Source organism: Emydura macquarii, unplaced genomic scaffold, assembly GCF_026122565.2.
Source record: "Emydura macquarii macquarii isolate MOO-44397 ecotype Brisbane River unplaced genomic scaffold, CSIRO-AGI_Emac_v2 contig_1230, whole genome shotgun sequence".
NCBI lineage: Eukaryota > Metazoa > Chordata > Testudines > Chelidae > Emydura > Emydura macquarii.
This window is the reverse complement of record NW_027131367.1, coordinates 9,137,011-9,158,400: the sequence shown is the minus strand read 5'-3', so window position 1 is coordinate 9,158,400 and position 21,390 is coordinate 9,137,011. Positions and strand designations below refer to the sequence as shown.

The 21,390-nt window shown below is 41.1% G+C and overlaps 1 protein-coding gene across 1 annotated transcript; it reads left to right on the top strand.

The window, feature by feature from the left end:
- The first annotated feature begins 205 nt into the window (after nucleotides 1-205).
- Nucleotides 206-19,316, top strand: PCTP (phosphatidylcholine transfer protein). The gene is made up of 6 exons (XM_067547820.1): nucleotides 206-398; nucleotides 11,980-12,097; nucleotides 16,576-16,655; nucleotides 17,415-17,586; nucleotides 18,243-18,310; nucleotides 18,858-19,316. Exons 1-6 carry the CDS (start codon nucleotides 246-248, stop codon nucleotides 18,921-18,923), a joined length of 657 nt encoding a protein of 218 aa, XP_067403921.1. The 5' UTR covers nucleotides 206-245; the 3' UTR covers nucleotides 18,924-19,316.
- Nucleotides 19,317-21,390: the final 2,074 nt, after the last annotated feature.

Sequence of the window (21,390 nt, the reverse complement as noted above, 5' to 3'; positions counted from 1 at the left end):
GGACCCGCTGGACTGTACTCGGGGCGGGGATCACGCCCCACCGCTGCAGGCCCGGCCGCGGCCCGGAGTCGGAGCTTCCTCCCCCCGGAGCCCGGAAAGAGCCGAGCCGAGCCGAGCCGCGCCGCTCGGGGGCCCGCGATTGGCCGCCTCTCGCCCAGGCCCGGCCCGGCCGGGGACACCCTCCTCCTCCTCCTCCTCCTCCGGCGCGCCGGGCTCGGGCCTGGCCCCGAGCGGAGCCGGGGGGGATGGAGCCGCAGCCGCAGCCGCAGCCGGGCTTCTCCGAGGAGCAGTTCCAGGCCGCCTGCCGGGAGCTGGACCAGCCGGCGCCGGCCGCGGGGGGAGCCTGGCAGCGCCTGGTGGAGTCTATGGGCATCAGTATTTACCGGCTGTATGATGAGGTACCCTGGAGAGGGGTCACCTTGTAGGCTGGGGGGCAGCCCCCCAACTCGGGAGCGGGGTGGCCCCTGTGCACACGGGGGGAGAGGGCGAGGCTTTCACTCTGGGTGGGGTATCCTCCCTGCAAGGGGCAGGTCCCCTCCATTGGGGGCATTCCCTGGCGATATGGGGAGGTGGGGGCATCCCCTATATACAGGGGGGCCTACTTTATATAGGGGGAAGTGCTGACTGTGTGCACGGGGCAAAAGGACAAAGTCGATAAAGGAGAGCGAGCGTGCGAAATACACAGGCGGAGCTGGGCCTGCTCTGTGCCTGTGGCCCATCACCTCCACAGGTGCCATGCCCTATGTAGTGGGGGAAAGGGGGAAGGACCCCATTATCTGGAGGAGGGGAGCGCTTCCTATACATATAAATGGGTAAAGGGATCATTTCCTTCCATATGGGGAACATTCACAATACATAGGCTATACCCAGAGCCCGTATCTATGCTGGGTAGGAGGCATTCCCTATATACATTGGGAAGGCATCTATATACCAGGTGAAGGATCCCCTAGATTTGGGGAAGACGAGCGCACTTCATGGAGGAAAGTGCTCACCCCTTGTATATGGGTGTGTACTTATAGGAGGTGAAAACTGGGTGTCCCATACATCTAGGGAGAAGTAGCCCTCCTAAAGATCTACTGGGGGCAGGAATGATTGTCCTCTCTGTAACTGCATGGAAGTGGAATTGATTGCTAGCTGGAGATGTTTTATCACCTAGAAACTTTTATGTGGGGTTGTTCTCTGTACAGGAGTATCAATGCTCTCTATGGAAGAGGCATGTGTATTTATCTGGATATAAAAAAGTGGGGACACGTTCTGCTGATTAGCTAAAAAGGCTGAACTGCTCCCTTGTGCCACACACCTCTCCGTCATCTGTTTGGGCACTAACATCACTAGCTCAGTGTCTCCTGAGTCACAGAAAGCAGCTTTCAGGCTAATGCCAATAACTGCTGATGGGGAAAGCTGATGGGGAAAGCTGTTGCAAACACTGCCCTTTTTCTGTAAAAGCTACTGAAGGAGCCTGCAGATTACTGAGCTCTTAAGGGTTAGTCATACTGGGCAGTTTGAAAACTCCTGATTGAGGGATCTGTTTGGTGAGAGGAGGTGCTTTTAGTCTGAAGGAAGCAGTTTACTGATTTTCGTGGGAAATACCCTCCGTATCCACCTTCCTTTTCCCTCCAGTATAAATCTATCTGGGGGGAAATGACAGTGGTTCCCTTGATGAGGAAGGCCAGAGAAATTATTTCTCTACCTTCAAATACCACCTGTTCCTTAGCTTAGAATCTTCAATAACTTTCCAGATACTTGTCCTGTCTCCTGTTTTTATCCGATGATGCTGTTTACCACTGGCCATGTTATCAAGATCCCGGCTCCAAATCAAGGAGAACTTGTACTGAAAGCTTCATTTCTTGGTTTGGTGGGAAGATTAAGGCTGAGATGTCCAAAACTGCCTGAGTTGGTTTTGATACAGAATCCCATTAGATCAAAATCTCATTGTAAATGTTCAGGGCTAGAATCTATCTTTAAAATTAGCTTGCAACTGAATATAGATATTTTGTATTAATAGCAGGTGATTCTTTTTGTTACATCATAAATAATCTATTTTCCTGACTTATTAAAACATTTTGATATAAATATGGTTACAAAATGTCTTTGTAGTTTTATGTACTCTTTTTATTGCATACTTAACAGGTCAGTGCTATAGTTGCATTGGAATTAAATACTATGATACAGAAGAGGCAGGAGGTGTGTGGGGAGAAATTTTGCAGAATCTAGTATTGGTATAAAATTGTTCATCAATTTATTTTTGAAAAGTCAGTGGAAGCAGTTTTGTTTCCTGCTGTCTATGCAATCTGAATGTTGCAATATTTTGGTAATTCACAAGAATGGGAAAGAGAAATTATCTTGAAAATGACCAAAATGAAGCTGACTAGCCTGTTTTCTTTCTCAAAGCTCAGTAAAATGAAGAAAGCAAATGCCATAAATAATCAAAAGTAAATGATACTTTAAAAGTTAAATCTGTTTTAATAATCTATGATATCAGTAATTCAGGTAAAGATAGCTTTTAAATATGATTTTCTAGCTTCAGTGGCCACTTAATTGCAACTTGCAGAATTAATCAAATCGTATGTCCATTGCCAACTAGATCAAATGCAGACTAATTCTTAAAACAAATTATCTTGAGCTATGAAAGGTAGACTCAGCTAAGGTGATTAGGAAATATATTTGCATTAGCAGTTACACTTACTCATAATAAGATTTAAAACAGTCCAGTTTTGGTTAGATCCAGATGGCTTGCTAGGAGTAGGTAAGTCGATCTGAAATGGAAGGACTAGAAAACTGGTCAGAGGTCACAATGGTAACACACAGAATGATCATTGACTACCTATCAAAATATAATGTTTATACTTCCTCAATAAATTGCTTTATAGGTTGATTTCATGAACACTGCTGGCAGTGAAGGCCTCTTCCCTATTTCTCCCCTTTCCTGGTTCCTATGGCTATGGAACTTGGTATATTTTGTTATTAAATTGGGCTTTAAAAAACCCACTTGTCTAAGAAGTGGCAGCCTTGTGGTCCTTTCATGCCAGGTCAGTTTTTGGTTCCAGCAGGCCTTCTTTCTAAATTGCCTGGGCTGACCTGCTCAGGACTGCAATGAATTTTCTCTACAGAGTGCCATTATCAGCACACTTGCAATGCCCACTTCAGTACTGGGTCGAGAGTCTTTTAATGGATCACTTTGGTCTCTGCTCATAGTCACTCCAATCTTCTCCTCATATTTTTCATTACTTGTGGAAGGTGTGATGTTCCCCAGGGTACAATCTGAATGGCTGAACAGATGTGTCCTCTCAACTCTCCAATTGGGATGTCTTTTACGCTGCTCCTCTGTGAGAACAACTACTCCTGGTCTGTTTACGCATAGCCTCTAGCATGTAAAATCACTGCCAGCTGAATTATATGAGTGCTTCTAGCCAGCCACTTCTATGTTATTTTACAGAGTGACACCAGTCCCAGACTTGTCCCGAGAACTGCATGTCTTATACTACCCAGCTCTCTCCTTCTGTGCAGTAAAGCTCATAGAACGTCTGTCATTTTACTAATAAAAAATATGCACAAACCCTGTTATCTCAAACGAAGTTTCCAAACACTTCAATCCAAACACACACTAGTTTAGATAAAAAAAAAAAAACAAGTTTATTAACTACAGAAAAATAGATTTTAAGTGATAACAAGTAATGAGGCATAAACATCAGAATTGATTACAAAGAAATAAAAGGTAGAACACAGACTATACCTAATTTATCAAGCTAAATGAATTCAAAGCAAAGATTTCTCTCACCCTATGCTTACAGCAGTCTGGCTGGATCTTTCAGCCAGGACCCTTCCCCCAGTTCAATGATGTTCCTTTTGTCTTTTAAACATTGTTGATGCTGTGAGTAGAGATGAGGGGAGATGGGTGGTTTGTGTCCTCTGTTCTCCATTCCTGTAGCATTTCTCTTCTTTGAGAATCCTCTTCAGCGGGGGTTCAGGTGACAGCAGATCTGTTTGCCAAGAGGTAAATTTCTCGCTAACACCCCTCTTCCTGCCCAAAAACGGCCGCTGATCCAGGTGATTGTCTAGTTGATTTTATTGACACCTGGCTGAGGTGTCTTTTGTCTCTGGGGAACTGGTTTGGGCTGCTTCCCGAGCTTTGAAGCACTCCACTAGGTGATGGAGATCTCTTTGCACTACCTGACAGTAGGCTTGAGGAAAGGGCTGTGGTGGGGCTCCCCTGTTGTGTGTATCCTTAGGAAGGGGCACTGAGGACTTCAGAAATAGTTCAAGTGCCTCTTGGTTCTGGCAGGTTTTCAGCAGGGGGAGCTGCTCATGTTCTGTGTCCTTAGTTCACCAGTCTGTAAAATGGGGATCGTATTTGCTCCACAGGGACACTGGTGCCCCCAAATTAATTTAGTTTTGGAGGAAAGGCTGATGAAAGGTGGCTTTAGGTTAGATAAAATATTATGGTTATATATTCAAACATAGGTGCCTCAGCAGTAGAAAATCCTGCTCAGCCATGCATAAATATCCATGTTTTCCCCTAAATTCTGTAAGGTATCTCTAAGGAATAGTGAGATCAAAACGTGGAAGTCTTGTAATTTGCGTTTTAAGAAGCAAGACACACAAATTAAGGGATTAAGCAGGGGTTCAGGAAACACCACCTCTTGACTCTGGTGGTTTAGGTGCCCTCTTTCTCGGGATGTTCTTTCCTAAGAGGAAAACATAAACGAGAAAGCAAACAAATAGGTCGTGCAGGTCCCTGTGAAAGGGGAAGGGTGGGTGGGGAAAGTCTGATTCATTCCCATTACAAGAAATAGAATTGTCACTTCAGGGTAATCTGTTTTTCTCCTGTCCCTGTGGTAATGTATCCCCCTATTTATAGTATGGGAGTGGTAACCTGTAGTACTGAAATGAAAGCATATCAGTGTGGGCGAACACACAGTAAATAGCTAGCTAATGAGGCCTGTCAGGTACGTGAAAGATTTATAAATATACAGATAAAATAAGCAATGTTTTTGGTGGAATCTCTGGGTAGGGTAGATGTGTGGGGAAATACACTGTCTATCTGAATAACTAGGTACATTACAGTAGCGGCCAGTAAAACTGCTCATAAAATGTTAGGTGATTTTTTTAGGAGAATTTTTTTTAAAATTTCTCTTGAAATTTTGTTTTTTCAACAGCTGCGGCCTTCCCTCCCCCCCCCTCCCCACATCTCTCTCTTTCTCTCTCTCCCACACTTTCCCTCCCCCACACCTTATAATTGCCACTTGAAAAGGGGAAGGGGGAGGGGCACAAATCCCTGAAAGCTTTGCTTTTGTTACTTGTTGAAAAAATGAAAGTTTTTAGGCATTTATTCTAAAAAACATTTATCTCTATGTGTCCTTTTTAATAGGGAAAACATACCACTTCTAACTGCCATTAAAATCAATTATAGTACAGTGGAACAAGATTCTACAGTATCTCAGATAGCGTAGTCTGATAACAGTTGGTGGATAACAACACTTAACGGGTGAGTGGTATAAGTCACTAACAATGGACATTTTCAGATCAATTCAGTAGAACTCCAGCTGACTGCAGTTAAAAATAACATCCTGGTGAGGGTCAAGCTGAAGTCCTGACTCAACAGGCTGTATCCTATGCAATGCTGTGAAGCTTGCTAAACTTCTTTTCCCTGGTGGGCCCCTGGATGGAACTAGTCCTGCATTCAGCCTACTATCTCACTAGGCATGCACTAGTGCAGAAACATCAAGAGCACTGGACCTTTATTGACTTACCTCTGGAGAAATCACATGAGAGCTATAAAATATTTTCCTTTTGAAAATGTTTTGAAGATGGAAATTCTTAAATATTGAAAATGGGGTCTCGTGTGTGTGTGTGGGAGAGAGAGAGAGAATCGTTCAGTGAAATTCTACAGCCTGTGTCATGCAGAAGATCAGACTACATCGTAATGTTCTCATCTGACCTTAAAATGTCTGAAGGAAAAATTAAAAGAAAAATACTTGGGAATTCTTTCATAATCTTGCATTTCATCCTGAAATCAGTTGCAGATGCAATAATGACCCTCAAACAGTAAACTGACCTTGAGATGTGGGTATGGAGGGCTATTGACTAGGATTCCCCATGTTGATTCAGAAATGGATACCCTCTGTGAGGGTGGGTGGAATTATAGGATGTACTTAAGGGTATTGGGGAGCGCACTTCAACAGAATATTGATGATCATCACACATGATCTTTTAGATCTGTGAATTCTCTCCTTTTGGATTTTATTGTAGGATTGTGCCGAGTGCCTCAAATTTAGGAAAAGGATGTGGTCAAAATCCATTTCCAATCTGCAGATGAAAGTATGTAACATTTTCTGGCTAATCAGAATCATCCATTTCCAATCTGCAGATGAAAGTATGTAACATTTTCTGGGTAATCAGAATCATCAATTTAGTTCTCTAACTGACTCTTGCTAATGGTTACAGTTCTGTGAAGATGCCTGATATGGTCTTGGTAACCCTATGCAAAATACTAGAGCTTGTACCCGGGTCTTATGTTTCATTACGGATAGAATGTCTTATAGGTTACATCAGATGAAACGGAACTGGGAGTACAATGTAAACAATCCAAACAACCAAGGATGGCATAACTGGGGGGATACTAGCTCAGCAGGCTTTAAGTCTGTGCTGGGGTAAGACTGGGCCAAATTTGGCTGTTATTCTGGATTTCAGCTGATCAACTCCAGTGATTCCAATGGACTAAATCTGGAACTGCATTGTTTTGTATAATCACTCAATTCCAGTTTCTGTATAAATGCTTGTTTTAATTTCTTATTCTTTCATGTGTGTGATCAACACACTTTCAACTTGAGAATGAATGCTTTTGGGTGTTTGCCAAGGAGCAGAGTAAAACCAAGGCCTCTGCAGAAGAAAACCCCTAAACATAACTATGACTGTTTATAAACTTTTTCACTGTCCAACATTAAAAACACCTTGAACTCTTTTGGCCCTTAAAATCAACACAATTATGTCTTAATACATAGGCTATGGGGTATTCTGTGGCGGGTTTTGCTCAGTCTCTCCTGCTGAAACTGTTCCACTTTGTATAAAATATGGGGGTGAGGGACAGAATATAGCTCTCTAGTCCTGTAGGTAAGGCACTCAGGGTAGGGATTCGAACATGGGCCTCCTATGTCTCAGGTGAGTGTCCTAACTGCTGGACTACTTGGTATAAGGGGGAGGCAGTGGTGCTGCCATTACCACCTGTTTTGTGAATGGTGCCTAAATCCCCTTGTGTATCTAGCCTGAAATATCAAAACATTTTAGATTGATAACATCAGACCGATTAATTTAAATACTTCTGCAATTTTTTTATTGTTTTGTTTTGACTGATACAGTCAATTCATATCAACATTAATTCACAAAACTTTTGGTTAACCTGAATCTGCATTTTTGATGGAAGAGAAATTTTTTTTTTTTTGCCCAGCTCTGTTGAAGTATATGTTGCAGAGCAGTGGAACAACGAAACTGGGCAAGTAGAGCAGTGCACTTTCCAGAAGTGTAATTTGGTTCTACTGGAACTGCAGCATAAGAAATGAAAGGCTAATCGCAATAGGGATGACGTAGTAATATTCTGTACCAAAGGGGGAAGCAGGGTATTTAAGTGCAATGCAAAATGATCTAATGGCTGAATCAGGTGAATAGCTGTCAGAATCTTGGATTCTATTTCTGACTCTGCCCCTGAATGATGGGACTTTAATTAAGTGATTTACTAAATGTGCCTCCATTTTCACATCTGCAAAATCAGTATAATACATGTGTACTCCACAAGGGTGAGATTCATTTGTATCAACTCTAATGGGCTATATTCATGCAAAGTGCATCTTTCTGCCCTAGATATATAGGTGTCTTACCTACTGGATGTCAAACCGATGTGTTAAAATGATAAACAAATTGATGACCCTGAATAGATCTGCTTTTTAAAAGTCATACTAACCCTTCAGAACAATGAAACTGAAACATGTTGTCATTCTCAGGGAAAGTTTTCACTGTGGAGTTGGGTCAAGTTCTCCAAACTCGAGTCAGAGTGATTAGATTAGATGCTCTTGTGCCCTGTGACACATGAGGCGCAACCCACTGTTTCCACCTCTCTGTCGAATGCCACACTTCTTGCTCCGTTAGTCTGTTTCCATTACAGTGACATCTTTCTCAATATTGAGCTATTGTCTTCCTCCTGTACATCTTCCACTAAGTGGCACCCAATCAAGGGCTCTTATAGGCATACGGTTCTATGACATCCAAACAACATGTCCAAACCATTTGAACCTTCTTTCTCAAATCATTGTCTCTACAGTCTGTTGGCCAATCCTTTGCAGCTCATCAGCACCAGTTACTTTGTCCCACCGGCAGACACCAAATATTCTTAACAGGCATAGCTCATGGAATTTAAGTTGTCTGTTGTGGGTTTCTAGCATTTGGTACGTTTCAGAAGCATATAACAATGTGAATATCACACTGACATTGTATAACTGTATTTTGGTTCTTGTGTGAATCTCCTTATTTTTCCAGATATTTGCCAGTCTCAAAAAAGCTTCACTTGTCTTCCCAGTTCTTGCTCCCACCTCTTTATGGAATTTGCCATCAGCACTGATTGATTGTGCTTCCAAGATACACAAACTTGTATCCACCAAATTCAGGCTAGAGAGAGTTATGTGGTTGGGAGTCACGTTGGGCCAACACTTGAGTTATACCTCAAGATAACACTATAGTGAAGACAAGCATTGAGAGATGGATGAAGTGTTAACAGAGCGCTGGATTTAGAATGTGTAGATGCTGCCATTGTAAGCTTGAAGAAGAAGGAAGTGCTGTATGGCAGATAAACAGTAGGGGGGATAAAGGGTTCAGTGAGATAAACTTTGCTTCTGTCTTTTTAACTTACCCTACTGCATAACAGCTTGAGTTATGGATGTTGACGCCAGGATTATAGTTTTCAGCAGGCTCAGTTTGTTGCTTGTCAAGAGACACTAAGAAACTGGAAAGGATCCAGCAGAAGAATAATAAAGATGACTCTTGTCTTGCAATGGAATAGCAATGAGCTATTTTACGAGAGGCAAAGGGAATACAATTAACGTTTCCTAGTCCATTAGGGGAATTAGGGAAATGTGATTGATTATACTGCCTTGTATTATTTTATAATGTAAATACAGATAAACAGTATAAATGAAAGAAAATCTTCAACCCCACATTGCATTTGACTCTGGATGGTTACCGCTCAAAACTGTAAATATGAAAGTTTGTCCAACAAAGTAGTGCATAAACATGTTACGGTGAAAGTTAGGGTCACTTCTGAACTGAATCTGGATTGATGTGCCTATAGCTCGGCTCCACAGCCTGCTGAAGTCCAGTGTGAGTCTTTCTGCGGCTGTCAGTGGTCTTTGAGTCACACCTTGTATGAAGAGTTGTCAGCAAGCTTTCAGCATTTCATCATTGCTAAGGCGTATTGGCAATTCGAGATCTTTCATTGCATACCCTGGGCACAATGAAGGAAAGAGCGGTTATAGGGAATCTATTTGCTTTTGGCAGTTTGTCATAAACTTTGTGTCAGAGTGGAGTTTAACCATACGACTTTTGGAAATATAGTAGTTTATTTGGAGGGGCACTTGCTTAACTTTTGAGATTTAGTCTAGTCTAAAGTAATTTACACAGATGTAATTTACACTGGTGTAAATGGTTAACATAGACACACTCTACTAGTGCAGTATACTTCAGTAGCTTACTGGGGTAAATTTAGAGTGGTACAAACCTCATTGGGCGTTTGCACTCCCACTTTGTAAATTAAACAGATGTTGGGTGGGCAGAACAACCCAGTATAGACACAGCCTTAGTGGTGTGTGCATTAAAATAGAGGTGGTGATTATATTGTCTCTCTCTCTCTCTCAAAAGATGATTCATGTTTATGCCCTACCACTGTTCTCCATAATATAATATTATTTCATCGGATCAGGTACAGACACTGAAGATCCCATCATGAGTTCAGTAGCATTGATCAGCTTTGGGAGTGTGTTTGCAGGGAATCCTAATCCCATTAAGTGTCCCTACATTTTTATTTGTTCCTATGAGTAATAGAGAAACCAAATTTATGAGAGGGGGAAATAGCTGAAAAATATACTGCACATAGGAATGTGTCAAATGTTGGCTTCCTTTTGTATATAAAAAGCAGCTGTCAAATTGTTGATGACCAAATTAGAGAAGTTCATGCTGCCATCTTCACTGGATTGGCAAAACATCCGTCAGACACTTCAGAGGTGTAGATGGGTTATTTTGTTGTCTCTTGTCAATGGAAAAAAAGGGAAAGGCTCAGGAATGTCTTTGTTAAATCATTTAAAAAATATTTAGCAACACGGACAACTCTGAATCCTGTGGCTTTTTTTCCATGACCTTTATGAACACAATGCAACCTGTCACATAACAAGTTATTCTAATGTCCAAAAGTTACATAAAACTCTTTCTTACCTCCCCCTTGGGAGTTACTGGTAAAATTTAAAATTAGAGAGAATGTTGGAATCCTTGTAAGAATAGGGAAAAATATCCTCTTACCTGATATTAATGCCTTTATTTATTAAAAATCCTGTAATTATATACACCCCCCCACACACACCCTAATTTGGATAGACTCAATCACTAGAACCTCTTTCAGTGCTTCTCTTGTAAACCTAGCTACTGTACATACTCTAGGGTGAAAGTTGTAACTTATTTTTCTAGGATGCATTTTCGAGGACCCAGATGGATCCCTAAATTTGCACATTAAGCTGAATACATAAAATTGCATGTGAAGCTGAATACACCAACCTGGACACTCCAGTCCCAATCCTGCAAACTCTTACACATGTGACTAACTTTGCAGGTGATGTAGCAGAAGTAAGACTATCCAAAATGGGTTCTGATTCACTTTGTCCAACTCCATTGAATTCAGTGGGCTTATACAGGCTGTAAAGCAGTTCAGGATTGGAACCAGACTGTGATCTCAGTTACCCTCTTCAGGGAACAGGCAACTCTCAGGATGAGGGCAGCTGAAACTTCGTACCCATCCATTTTTTGTGTCTTGGTGTATTGAGCCTTCTAATTCCAGTAGTGGATTTGTGGTACAGACAAGTAGGCATCGAACAAAGACCAACATTTCATTTCACAAAGACCATTCTATAGCCATAATTTTTTCCTCCCTGGAGATTGCTCGATCTTACTCACAGACAGCGGACACTTAAAATATTCTCATTGTTTTAATTAGTACTGACGTAGTAGTAACAATAGTGTAAACACTGCTCCATATGTGCAGATGGAATTTCCATATGTTATGTGAAACTTTAAAAGCATTAACGCATGAAAGTGTGTGCTGGGGGAATTGAGGGCTGGGATGCAGGATGCTTGCAGAAGGAAAATAGCTAATATTCAAGACTCTCAGTATATATTACACCCCCCCCCCCCCAATCTACAGATATAGCCTGTGTTACAACCAAATGTCAACATTTGGAATACGATTCCCACTGTAGTTAACATTTTACAGCAGTAGTGATTACTTTGGGTCATGCATTACTTAATCATGTTTCACAATGAAACCTCCTATTTATAGGTCAGATTGTGATACCTTGATCCTGTGCTTCTGAAGTCAATGGGAACAGGATCAGTCCTATTCTGAGCAATGCCTTTTACCCCAAGTAGTCTCACAGAGTTCCTGGGAACTATTTGTGGAGCAAGAGTGCTCGTTGATGTGAGTAAGGGAATTGTGAAGTGGCTCTGTATGAGGGCGTGTGACTGTTAAATTTCCATATACAAACATAAAACAAGGCCATATTGCAAAAAGATTGCATTCGGGATTGTTTATAAAAAGCTTTTACTTTCACAGCTTACGTAGGTTTGCAATAAGTGCCCCACCTTGCTTCCTTCAGCTGTTCTTCATGCAGTAGAATGTTTCCCTTTCCTGTGTGATGCCTTTTTTTTTTTTTTTGGTCTGTTCTGTTTCCACAGCAATCAGGGCTTTATGAGTATAAAATCTTTGGTGGCCTTGTTGATTGTCCCCCAGAGTTGTGTGCAGATGTCTATATGGATTTAGACTACAGAAAACAATGGGATCACTATGTTAAAGGTTAGTAAATAACCAAGTTACTTTTTAAAAGTTTAAAATATTAGCTTTATCTTGAACCTTTTTTATTTTTCCAGGGAGGCTTTCTAAAATGTCTCTCTTCTCTTAGGGCCACGTTCCCCAAAGGACTGGAGGTCACATTTTTCAAGTGCTCAGCATTTACCATTGAGGCCAGATTATCAAAAGCACTCTTTACTCATCATGCACCCAATGTTATACCAATAAGTAAAAATGTGGCATATAACAACTAAATTCTTTCCTAGTCACTGCAGAACTTGAAAAACCATGAGAAAGCACCCACCAGCATCAGTCCTTGTTACCGTGAAGTACTTACATGGCCCTCATTACCACAGGATCCAAGTGTCTAATAATTTTAAATGTATTTAACCTCACAGCACCCAGGCAGGTGGAGGTGGTATTATCCCCATTTTACAGATGGGTGCAACTCAGGCCCAAAGAGGCTAAGTGACTTGCCTAAGATGACAGACGTCTGTGGTGGACTAGAGAATTGAACTCAAGTCTCAGGTTGGCACCTGAACCGTTACTCTGCATTGGCTAAGTTTTGAACTATAATTGTAATCTTCAGAAACATTAGGTGGCCTAACTGACGTCAGATGGTCGGAATAGCTGTCAACACGGTGGTAGTTTTGTGTACCTGTTTAGCAGTGGTGAGGTAAGGGTTAACTGTCATATGGCCCACTTTTATTTATGTCTTTGTTTGCGGGAGGAGGGATTGGCAGCCATCCTACCTTCTTGGGTGCTTTACAAAAATAGTGACCATCAAACTGGAAAACCTAAAACACCTACGATGGACTCCTCAAAAATAACAGTACATCTGGCCTCCTGCAGAACAATAACACTTCAACTGTCGTTATCCACACGACATATTCCCATGCCATCAACACACCTATTTCTGCAAACACCTGTAGGAGGTGGAGGGAGGGAGAGAAGGTGGAATTTGCAGTGTGTCTGGAGGGCTAACAGACCTGGACTCCAGAGGGGCAAGGACTGTATTCGGGAAAGTACTCAAGCACATGCTTTCATCTCACAGAAGTACTTAAGCACATGCACAAGTATTTTCCTGAATAGGGGCCCAGAGCAGCAAGTTCTAGAGCCAATGAAAATCCTGCCATATGCTTTCCCTTGCTTTTAAAACCTTGAGGGCTCTAGCCTGAATGGTTCTGCTGACTGCACCTTTGGCAGTTTCATGGAGAGCTACTTACCCTATGAAAAACTAAGTGTTGCTCTAAGTCAGTCTGTAGCTTCGCTGGTAGAGTAGGTGTCCTTTTCCATGAGAGAGCCAATAGCTATTTCACTGTAAAAGTCACTTCACCTTTTCTACTATCAAAGACATACCCAGAATAACTTAAAGTGGAACCTTAATTCATGCACAGTATCCTACATGAAGACAAAGCAATCTGTCATTCTAATGTTCCATGTAAATGACTTTATCAGACAGTCTTGGATTCTGGTTTGAAAAACACTTAACTGAGGCAGCTACAATCCACAGTGTCTGAAGCCAACATGCTGATATCTTTTTGTAATGCCTTTTTGTTCCCTAAGAGAATAGAAAGGAAGCAGTTGGGAAGTTACACCCTTAAAATTCTAAAATGTAGATAATGTTGTTGCAGGGCTGGCCTCTACACCCTCATTGACCAGAAAAAAAAGTCTGGCTCCCTGCACTGTATCCAGAACTTGTATCAAATTGTTGTTTCAAATGTATACAAGTTTGAGAAGTGCTGCCTTAATGGTATTTCAAGTTTGGCCGTGTTAACTCTCTGTTGGCAGAAGGCTTACTTTGGTACTTTTTAAAATACTCTGGGCAGAGAGCAGAAAACTGGAGCCATTACATATGTCCTTTGTGTCAATGGGTGCTAACTCTGATATCAGTGATGCTTTTAACACGATTAAGAGTTTTACTGCTCATCAAAGCATGTAAGAAAGGAAGCACCATGTTATGAAGACTTTCCCAATCGACTCTGAGTGACAGTTCATTTTTTGGATAGGCCCTTGACAACATATGGCAGGGTTGAAGGTGGTTCGGCTTTCCTGAAAAGTGGACTGAGCTTTCAAAAGCCTGGAACACGCAGATCGTGCATTGCACCTTTAGGTCTGATTTGCGGCTTCATGCTACAGTGATCTCCATCTCAACATCAAGGCTTTGGAGTATAAACTAGTTTTGCATTTGTCTATAAAGGATCACACGCTCCTATGGCACTGTGTGATGACTCACATGTTCATGGCTATGTACAAAAATCAGCCACTCTTCATTACAGCACTTAAAATTTTGTCATGAAACAAGGCCCATTATCAACATGTCCCTGCTTTAGCAAGCCAAACTGCCAAACATTTACACTGTGTATTATACTCAAAACTGAACAGTACTGTGGACTAAATGAGGTATATTTCGTACTATAGCCTTGTTTTTTGAAAAAAATGGAATGCTGCATTTTAGCAAGTATGCAATTTTCAGCAGGATAAAGGATCTCTGACTCTTCAGAATGGATTATTAAATTCTGTTTGTGCCACCTCTGCGTGGCCAGCTTTGGACAGCCTGTCCTCTGGAATGGATAGACTAAAAGGGAGCACGGGTACACATGGCTTTTGTAAGTGCCATCGTGTGAAGTTTAACTCTTAAGAAAGAAACACAGTAAGCTTTTAAAATAATCTCTCCAGGTATCTGAATGCAGATACATATTGACACGTCAATCGCAAATTGACCCATCTTTTGAAAAAGAGGGAGACTGCTGACGAATTCAATCTCACTCGTTAGCATTGTATTGTCATTCCAGCGAAGAAAAATGAAACTAAAGCAATAGTTGAAAGGCAACATATTAATACTCCAGTGACCTCTGGTGGAAAACATGATACTGTGTGGTTTGTCGTTGCACTGCAGGGACTGCAGCAGACTGTGTGCACATCTTAAATGTTGGTGAAATTGCAAGTGGTATGGGAATGGCATTTTTGTGTGGGGGGGGTACATGGTATATATTTGTGCACTGGATGTAATGGTAACTCCACCCTCCCTAGGTGCACCATTTCCCCGCTCTCTTTCATTTTCTTTCTCATGTGGCAGCCACTTCCCCTGCCCTCTTTTGTAGCTTTCTTTGTTCATTTGGAAGGGTAAATGCATGTTTTTTCCTCCTCAACTATTGTCAAAGCCATTTTGGAAATAGGCCCAACAACTGTGCGTTAGCATGACACTTCAGTCTTGCAATATCTCTAGGTATCGTACAAAAAGAAACCTTGGGTTGGGAGGGAGGGTTCCTAGAGTAAGTTGAATGGTTCCAGCATGAAAAGTTATAGTAGATACTACTTTTGATATGAGAACACAAAAAGCATCTGAACCCTGTTAGTGCTAACTCACTGGTACTGTTAACATCCTTGGGTACAATCTGGCCACATGCAGCTAACGCTGACTTCTCTGTGTGTCCTTCCTTCTTCTTCATGTCTTTTCAGGGGCATCAGTGGACATGATTACCTTCCTGGTCAGATAGGAAATGCCATCCTGGTTCAGACCCACGATCCTTCTAGTCCAGTGTCCTGCCTGACAATGGCCTGAATTGGCTGCATCAGACAAAAACCCTACAGTGGACAGTTGGGAGATAACTTATTCCATGGAAACCTTCCTTCTAACCTCCAATGATTAGAATTTGGCTTAAACTCCCTCACTCTCTCCTTCCCTCTGTTATCTTCCCCTCTGATCTCCTTAGTGAGTCATCTTGTCCCTTGAACTCTGATTCTGTTCCCAGGCTCTCCCACTCCTATTGCTTCCTATTTCAGCTTCCAGTGTGCAGAGCAAACACTGGTGCCTGCTGGTAATTCTGGAACAGAGTTTACTTCTCACTTGCCAATGAATGACAAAAATGATATTTTTAAAAAGTGTAACTCCTCCCCCCTGCTTCCCCCCCACAATTTTGTACATCATTGGCTTTAATTGGGTGTCATTTCATACTAACCACATGTTCTAATTCCAAGTTAGATTGGAATGGCTCTCCAGGATATACAGTGAACATGCTTTTGAAATAAAACTGGTACAACAACAGAGCTGTTCTGAACTTCTAGCCACAGGATATGCATTAAAATGAACATTCTTATGCACAAGTTTATCCAAGAGTTGGGACAAGCTTTGAATGAGTTAACTCTCTGAGAGGGAGTGCGACTCAGCCTCCTCAGAGGCTATTGTTCTCTTCTCGCAGGGATGAACTTAGTAGTGATGGAGATATGATTCTGCCTGCAATTTCTGGAGCAATTGCTTTACTTCATTTCTGAATGAAACAGTCTACAGTAGAAACAAACTTTTCTCTTGACCTGGCTTGACTAGACCTAGCATATCGCAGTATAACTGCACTGAGATACGATTTTGAAATTCTTGCCATTACTAGTCTAAGCAGTTTTTTGGTATTTACATATGTCGAAATGTTGCAGCTGGAATTAAACACCGTGATGGCTAACACTTTTTTCCACTTTGAAAATTGTAGAGTTGTGTGAGACGATTTATGATGGGGAGAGAGTAATCTACTGGGAAGTGAAGTACCCTTTCCCTTTGTCAAACAGAGATGTATCCTTTCAGACCTTTTTTTGTCTTGGTGGCAAAGCAACTTACTCCAGAGTCTAGATGCAGGCAGCTATAAGAGTTTTGACTTTGCTTGTCTGTTACTGGGGGTGTTGAAGTGTAGAAGAGCCAAACCTGAGAAGAGAACTAAAGGTTTAAAAGCTTGATCCTGCAGTCCTTTTTCCTGCTCATGCAACATGAATCGCTGAGTATCACATTGACTTCAATGAGACGTGTGTACGTGTGCCTGAGTCTGCAGGATCAGACTCTATAATAATTCAAACACTCATATTCATTTAATAGACGGAGGTGAAACGTAGATTGAAGTGGTGCAGGGACTGTCTTTTGTTGTGTTCAGTGTCTGTCACAATGGGGCTGGTCCATGATTGGGGCTCCTGGGTGCTACTATAATACAAGTTAATAATATTATGAAACAGATCATAGGTGTATAAGAACATAAGAATGGCCATACTGGATCAGACCAATGGTCCATCTAGCCCAGTATCCTGTCTTCCAACAGTTGCCGATGCCAGATATTTCAGAGGGAGTGAACAGAATAGGGCATCCTGTCATCCTATCCTAGCTTCTAGCAGTCAGAGGTTTAGAGACACCCAGAATATTGGGTTGCATCCTAACTGTCTTGGCTAATAGCCATTGATGGACCTACCCTCCATGAACTTATCTAATTTTTTTTTTTTGAACCCAGTTATACTTTTTTGCATCTTTCTTCATTTTTCAGGCATCCTTCTTTAACTTGAAATACAGTATGTGTATATTCGTGAACGTCGTGATATGGATGTTGATGGGCGGAAGATCTGGGTTATACTGGCTAAAAGTGTCTGTATTCCTCAGTGTCCAGAAAAACCTGGAATTATCAGAGTAAATAGTTATAAGCAAACTCTGGTGGTGGAGAGTGATGGCAAGGCTGGATCCAAAGGTAAGAAATATCATTTATTGTGGCTAAGTAAAGCAGACCAAGATTTCAAATTTTATTCTGCATTTATTAAGGAAATGAAATGTAAAATCTCAGAACCCATCAAAGCAGGAGAGGCTAAGGACTATAAAGATATGTACCAAGAGTTCTATAATCTCTGAAAATCCATTCTGAATGAAGCATGTCTTGGAATGTTACATTGGACTTCTTGAGTTAGTGACAGTGGTTTTACCTAATTGGACTTACACAATTAAAAATGGACCATCGGTCATTGACATCTGTTCTCCACTCAGTGGAGGGCATTCATTTGCACTTATTGGATATTGATTATTGTATTTTAACATTAACGGCAAATGGAAATTGGGTAACCCAGTGAAGACTCCATTCATTGAAAATTCGCGTATGAATTTCTGTGGACCTATTTTTGAAGTTGTTCTAAATAGACTGAAGGATGTTTTGGGACAAAGTTGATCTTTGTTACCAAATAAAACATTTTTTCTTAATGTGTGTATGTAACATTACTTATATAGGGCTAGATCCCACACTCCATTGTCAGGCAAAAGCTGTGGTTGTAATCAATGTAGATGCAGCCAAGCAAGTAAACTGCCAATTATTACTTTATAATAAACTATGTTCTCTTTAATTTCTCTCTCTTTAAGTTTACATGTATTACTTTGATAATCCTGGTGGCATGATTCCGTCATGGCTCATTAACTGGGCAGCCAAGGTAAGCAAGGGGTTGGGGGCAATATCTTCCTTTGTGCTGTCTAACATCTTCCTGACAATCCACCCACTTGATCCAAATCTGGCCTCCATAAATCAGGCAAGATCAGCCAATCTTCATCTGAAGTCTTGTCCCCTCTTGGCCATCTTACCATCTTGTCTTTTAGGCCTCCATTCTGATAGCCTTCTCTTCTTGTACGTCTTTCACTGTTCCTTCCCCCACGCCTCAAGAAAGCTCATCCTTGATACTAAAACACAGTCAGTTCATCACAGTTGTTTCTGTACACTGTGGACACACAATTCCTGTTCCAAAATATGAGCAGACAGATTGAGTCATGTTTTCAAACCCCTGAAATGCAATGCGAGAACCTAGGAACAAATACCGAGTTTACTGCTTTGTAGTGATTTTAATCTTTTTGTTAGAAGCACTGTCTTCTGTTCTCTCTTCAAATATTTGTAGCGTAAATGGTGTTTATGTACACCTTTTGTCTGTAGTGTGTTTTACCAGCATCATCAGAGAATAACCACTGTACACTTTTTTTTTTAAACAGAGTGGAGTACCTGGTTTCTTGAAAGACATGCAGAAGGCTTGCCTTAATTATTGCAAGAAAACCTGAATTGCTGCTTCAAGTCTGTCTCTGAATGAATCGTTCGTTGATTTGATTCCCAAAGCTGGGGGCTTACAAGGACTATTGTGAAACATTGTTGGATGAAATCTACCTCCTGAGATGCACCGCTCATGCTAGTTAAATTCCATTGACATATGCCTTTGAACTTATTGAGCCTTTATTTTTTCATTTGCCATCTGTTGTGCTCTTCATCCTGCTGGCCATTCTTGTTTCGAATACTGATGCAATTACTACCTGGTTTTCAAAGCCTTGCCTTCCTTTCTCCTCAATAACTAACAAGACCTCTAAGCATTTCTGTATATAAAAATGATTAAAGTTATTGCCTATATACCTCACATGCTGTGAAAGGCAGACGATATATGAATTAAAAACAAAACCTTGAAGTTACAGATTTGTACGAGTAGTTTTTGTTTTTTGTTTTTTTGTCCTTGCTGTAAAGATTTTGCTCTTTAATCTTTTACACATGTAACACTTGTACCATAGTAATGCTGTTAGTGAACATGGCAGACCATCAATTGCAGTTCAGTGTGAACAGTGTGTGACCTCTTTGGAAAGTTGTGAGTAAATTGATTAAGCCGATTTATTTTTTTTAAAGCTGTAAACGGTAATCATTGCCTGTTATGACTTCTGATAGCTTCTCCACTAGATAAAGCTGAAAGTGTCATAATATAAAATATTTTGGAGCTGATTCTCAGTGGTGAAAAGCAGCAAAGTTCCCTCTTTATACTCAATTTATACCAGCTGAGAATCTGTCCTTGGTTTTGTAAGAAGTTACTCAGTCAGATAAAGTGCAAAACAAAATTTAACAGGCTTGAGGGTTATTCAAACACACGTGCAATCCTATAATGAAGGCCACTTCTCTGTAGACTTAAGTAAGTGCAGATACACCAGTGATGAATTTGACACACTGATCTTGAATATTGATCCAGTTTTGACTGGGCTTTCTCTGCCCTGTGCTGATTGGCTGCTTTGCTCCAACCCTCTCCCTTCACCTCAGCTTCACTCCACACTGGCTCCTCACACCGTTTTCATCCTACCCTGGCTCCCTTAGCCTCCTTTCCTTTTTTCCATTCAGCTTATCCCTGTCCAAGTGAACCCACCTAAGACTCAAACTAACATGACATTTTCTGACCTCCTGTTGTTCACTCGGCTTCTTCATTCTCCCCATTTCTCCCACCCCACATCTGTCTTGTCTGTTTAAAGCAGCAGGGACTGTCTACTATGTGTCTGTACAGTGCCTAGAATAGTTGGGTCCCATTCTTGGCTAGCCGTTAGGCATTACCATAATAAACATGATTAATGATGTTACATGATTGAAGTTCTGTGCTGTTCCTCTGAAAGGCACAGCACAGGGACATGGACAGAGGTGGCTGTAAAGCACCTCTGTGCCCCCAATGAGGTGTACGGAAGCTCTGGAGGCTGTTAATTTCCCCCTCCCCCATTTTTGGTAGCTACAGATAAAATGCACCATTTAAATCTCATTAAAACTCTTTGTATCACGTTACTCAAACTATTTGTGTCAGTCATATGCTTATAGTAGAGGATCAGCCTTATTTTCATTTACAGACACAATTTGCTGTATACAATGACTTATACCCCAGGAAATAATTTTTACAAAAGTTATTTGCATACAATGCCATAAATATTTTTTAAAAAGAATCACAAGATATGGGCTTGAGGCAGGAATTGCTTGGTGAAGTTACATGGCCTGGGTTCTTTTATGGAAGTGAGACTAAATGATGATATAATGGTCTCTTCTGGCCTTAATCACAGTTTCATAGAATTTCATTGACAGTTTCCCTGGCTTTCTTACAAAGAGTCAAGGAAGAAACTGGTGAGATCCTATATATCTATCTATGGTGGAACCCCAGCACTATATATGAAGATGATTAGGAACCTTAAGAATATGTAAGAAATACCCTGTAGTTCTTCAGAATGTTTCTCAGTGTGCTTCATGCAGATTCCAGGAAGCTTTGAAATAAACAGTTTCCTCATTGCTCTGGTATAAGGAGAAAACATAGTGCTATATGATTTTTGCTTTCGATTTTTGCAGAGCTTTTTTTTGCGGGAGTGGAGATGTGTTAATTTAAAATGCTCCAGCCTTCAAAACTGTTGCTTCATTTCAAATGTTGCTAAGTACTTTTTCCTACTCTATATTTAACTTACAGTAACTAGTGGTATGTTTATTAATGTGTTTTAAATTATTTGTGATGTGCACATAATATAGAGAACTAGTTAAGACCTTTGAAGAGTCTATACTGTTATGTGCATAACTTTAGAATATTCCATTTACCCTTTGAAGTCAGATCCTTGGATCCATTAGCCTCGTATCTTGCTTTTGGCTGGGGCCAGTAGCTGTGTCTTCAGAGGAGGCCAAAATCAAACCATAATGCATCTAGCACTGTGCAATTCTGCACAATAAAGTCCTTCCCCTTGCAGATGACAATCTTTCATT

What these genes read in the sequence shown, in the direction of transcription:
- PCTP (XM_067547820.1), top strand. Translation starts at nt 246, where the DNA reads ATGGAGCCGCAGCCGCAGCCGCAGCCGGGCTTCTCCGAGGAGCAGTTC. An exon ending in TTTACCGGCTGTATGATGAG is followed by an intron (nt 399 to 11,979) that starts GTACCCTGGAGA and finishes CTGTTTCCACAG; the next exon opens with CAATCAGGGCTTTATGAGTA. An exon ending in TCCCTTTGTCAAACAGAGAT is followed by an intron (nt 16,656 to 17,414) that starts GTATCCTTTCAG and finishes CTTGAAATACAG; the next exon opens with TATGTGTATATTCGTGAACG.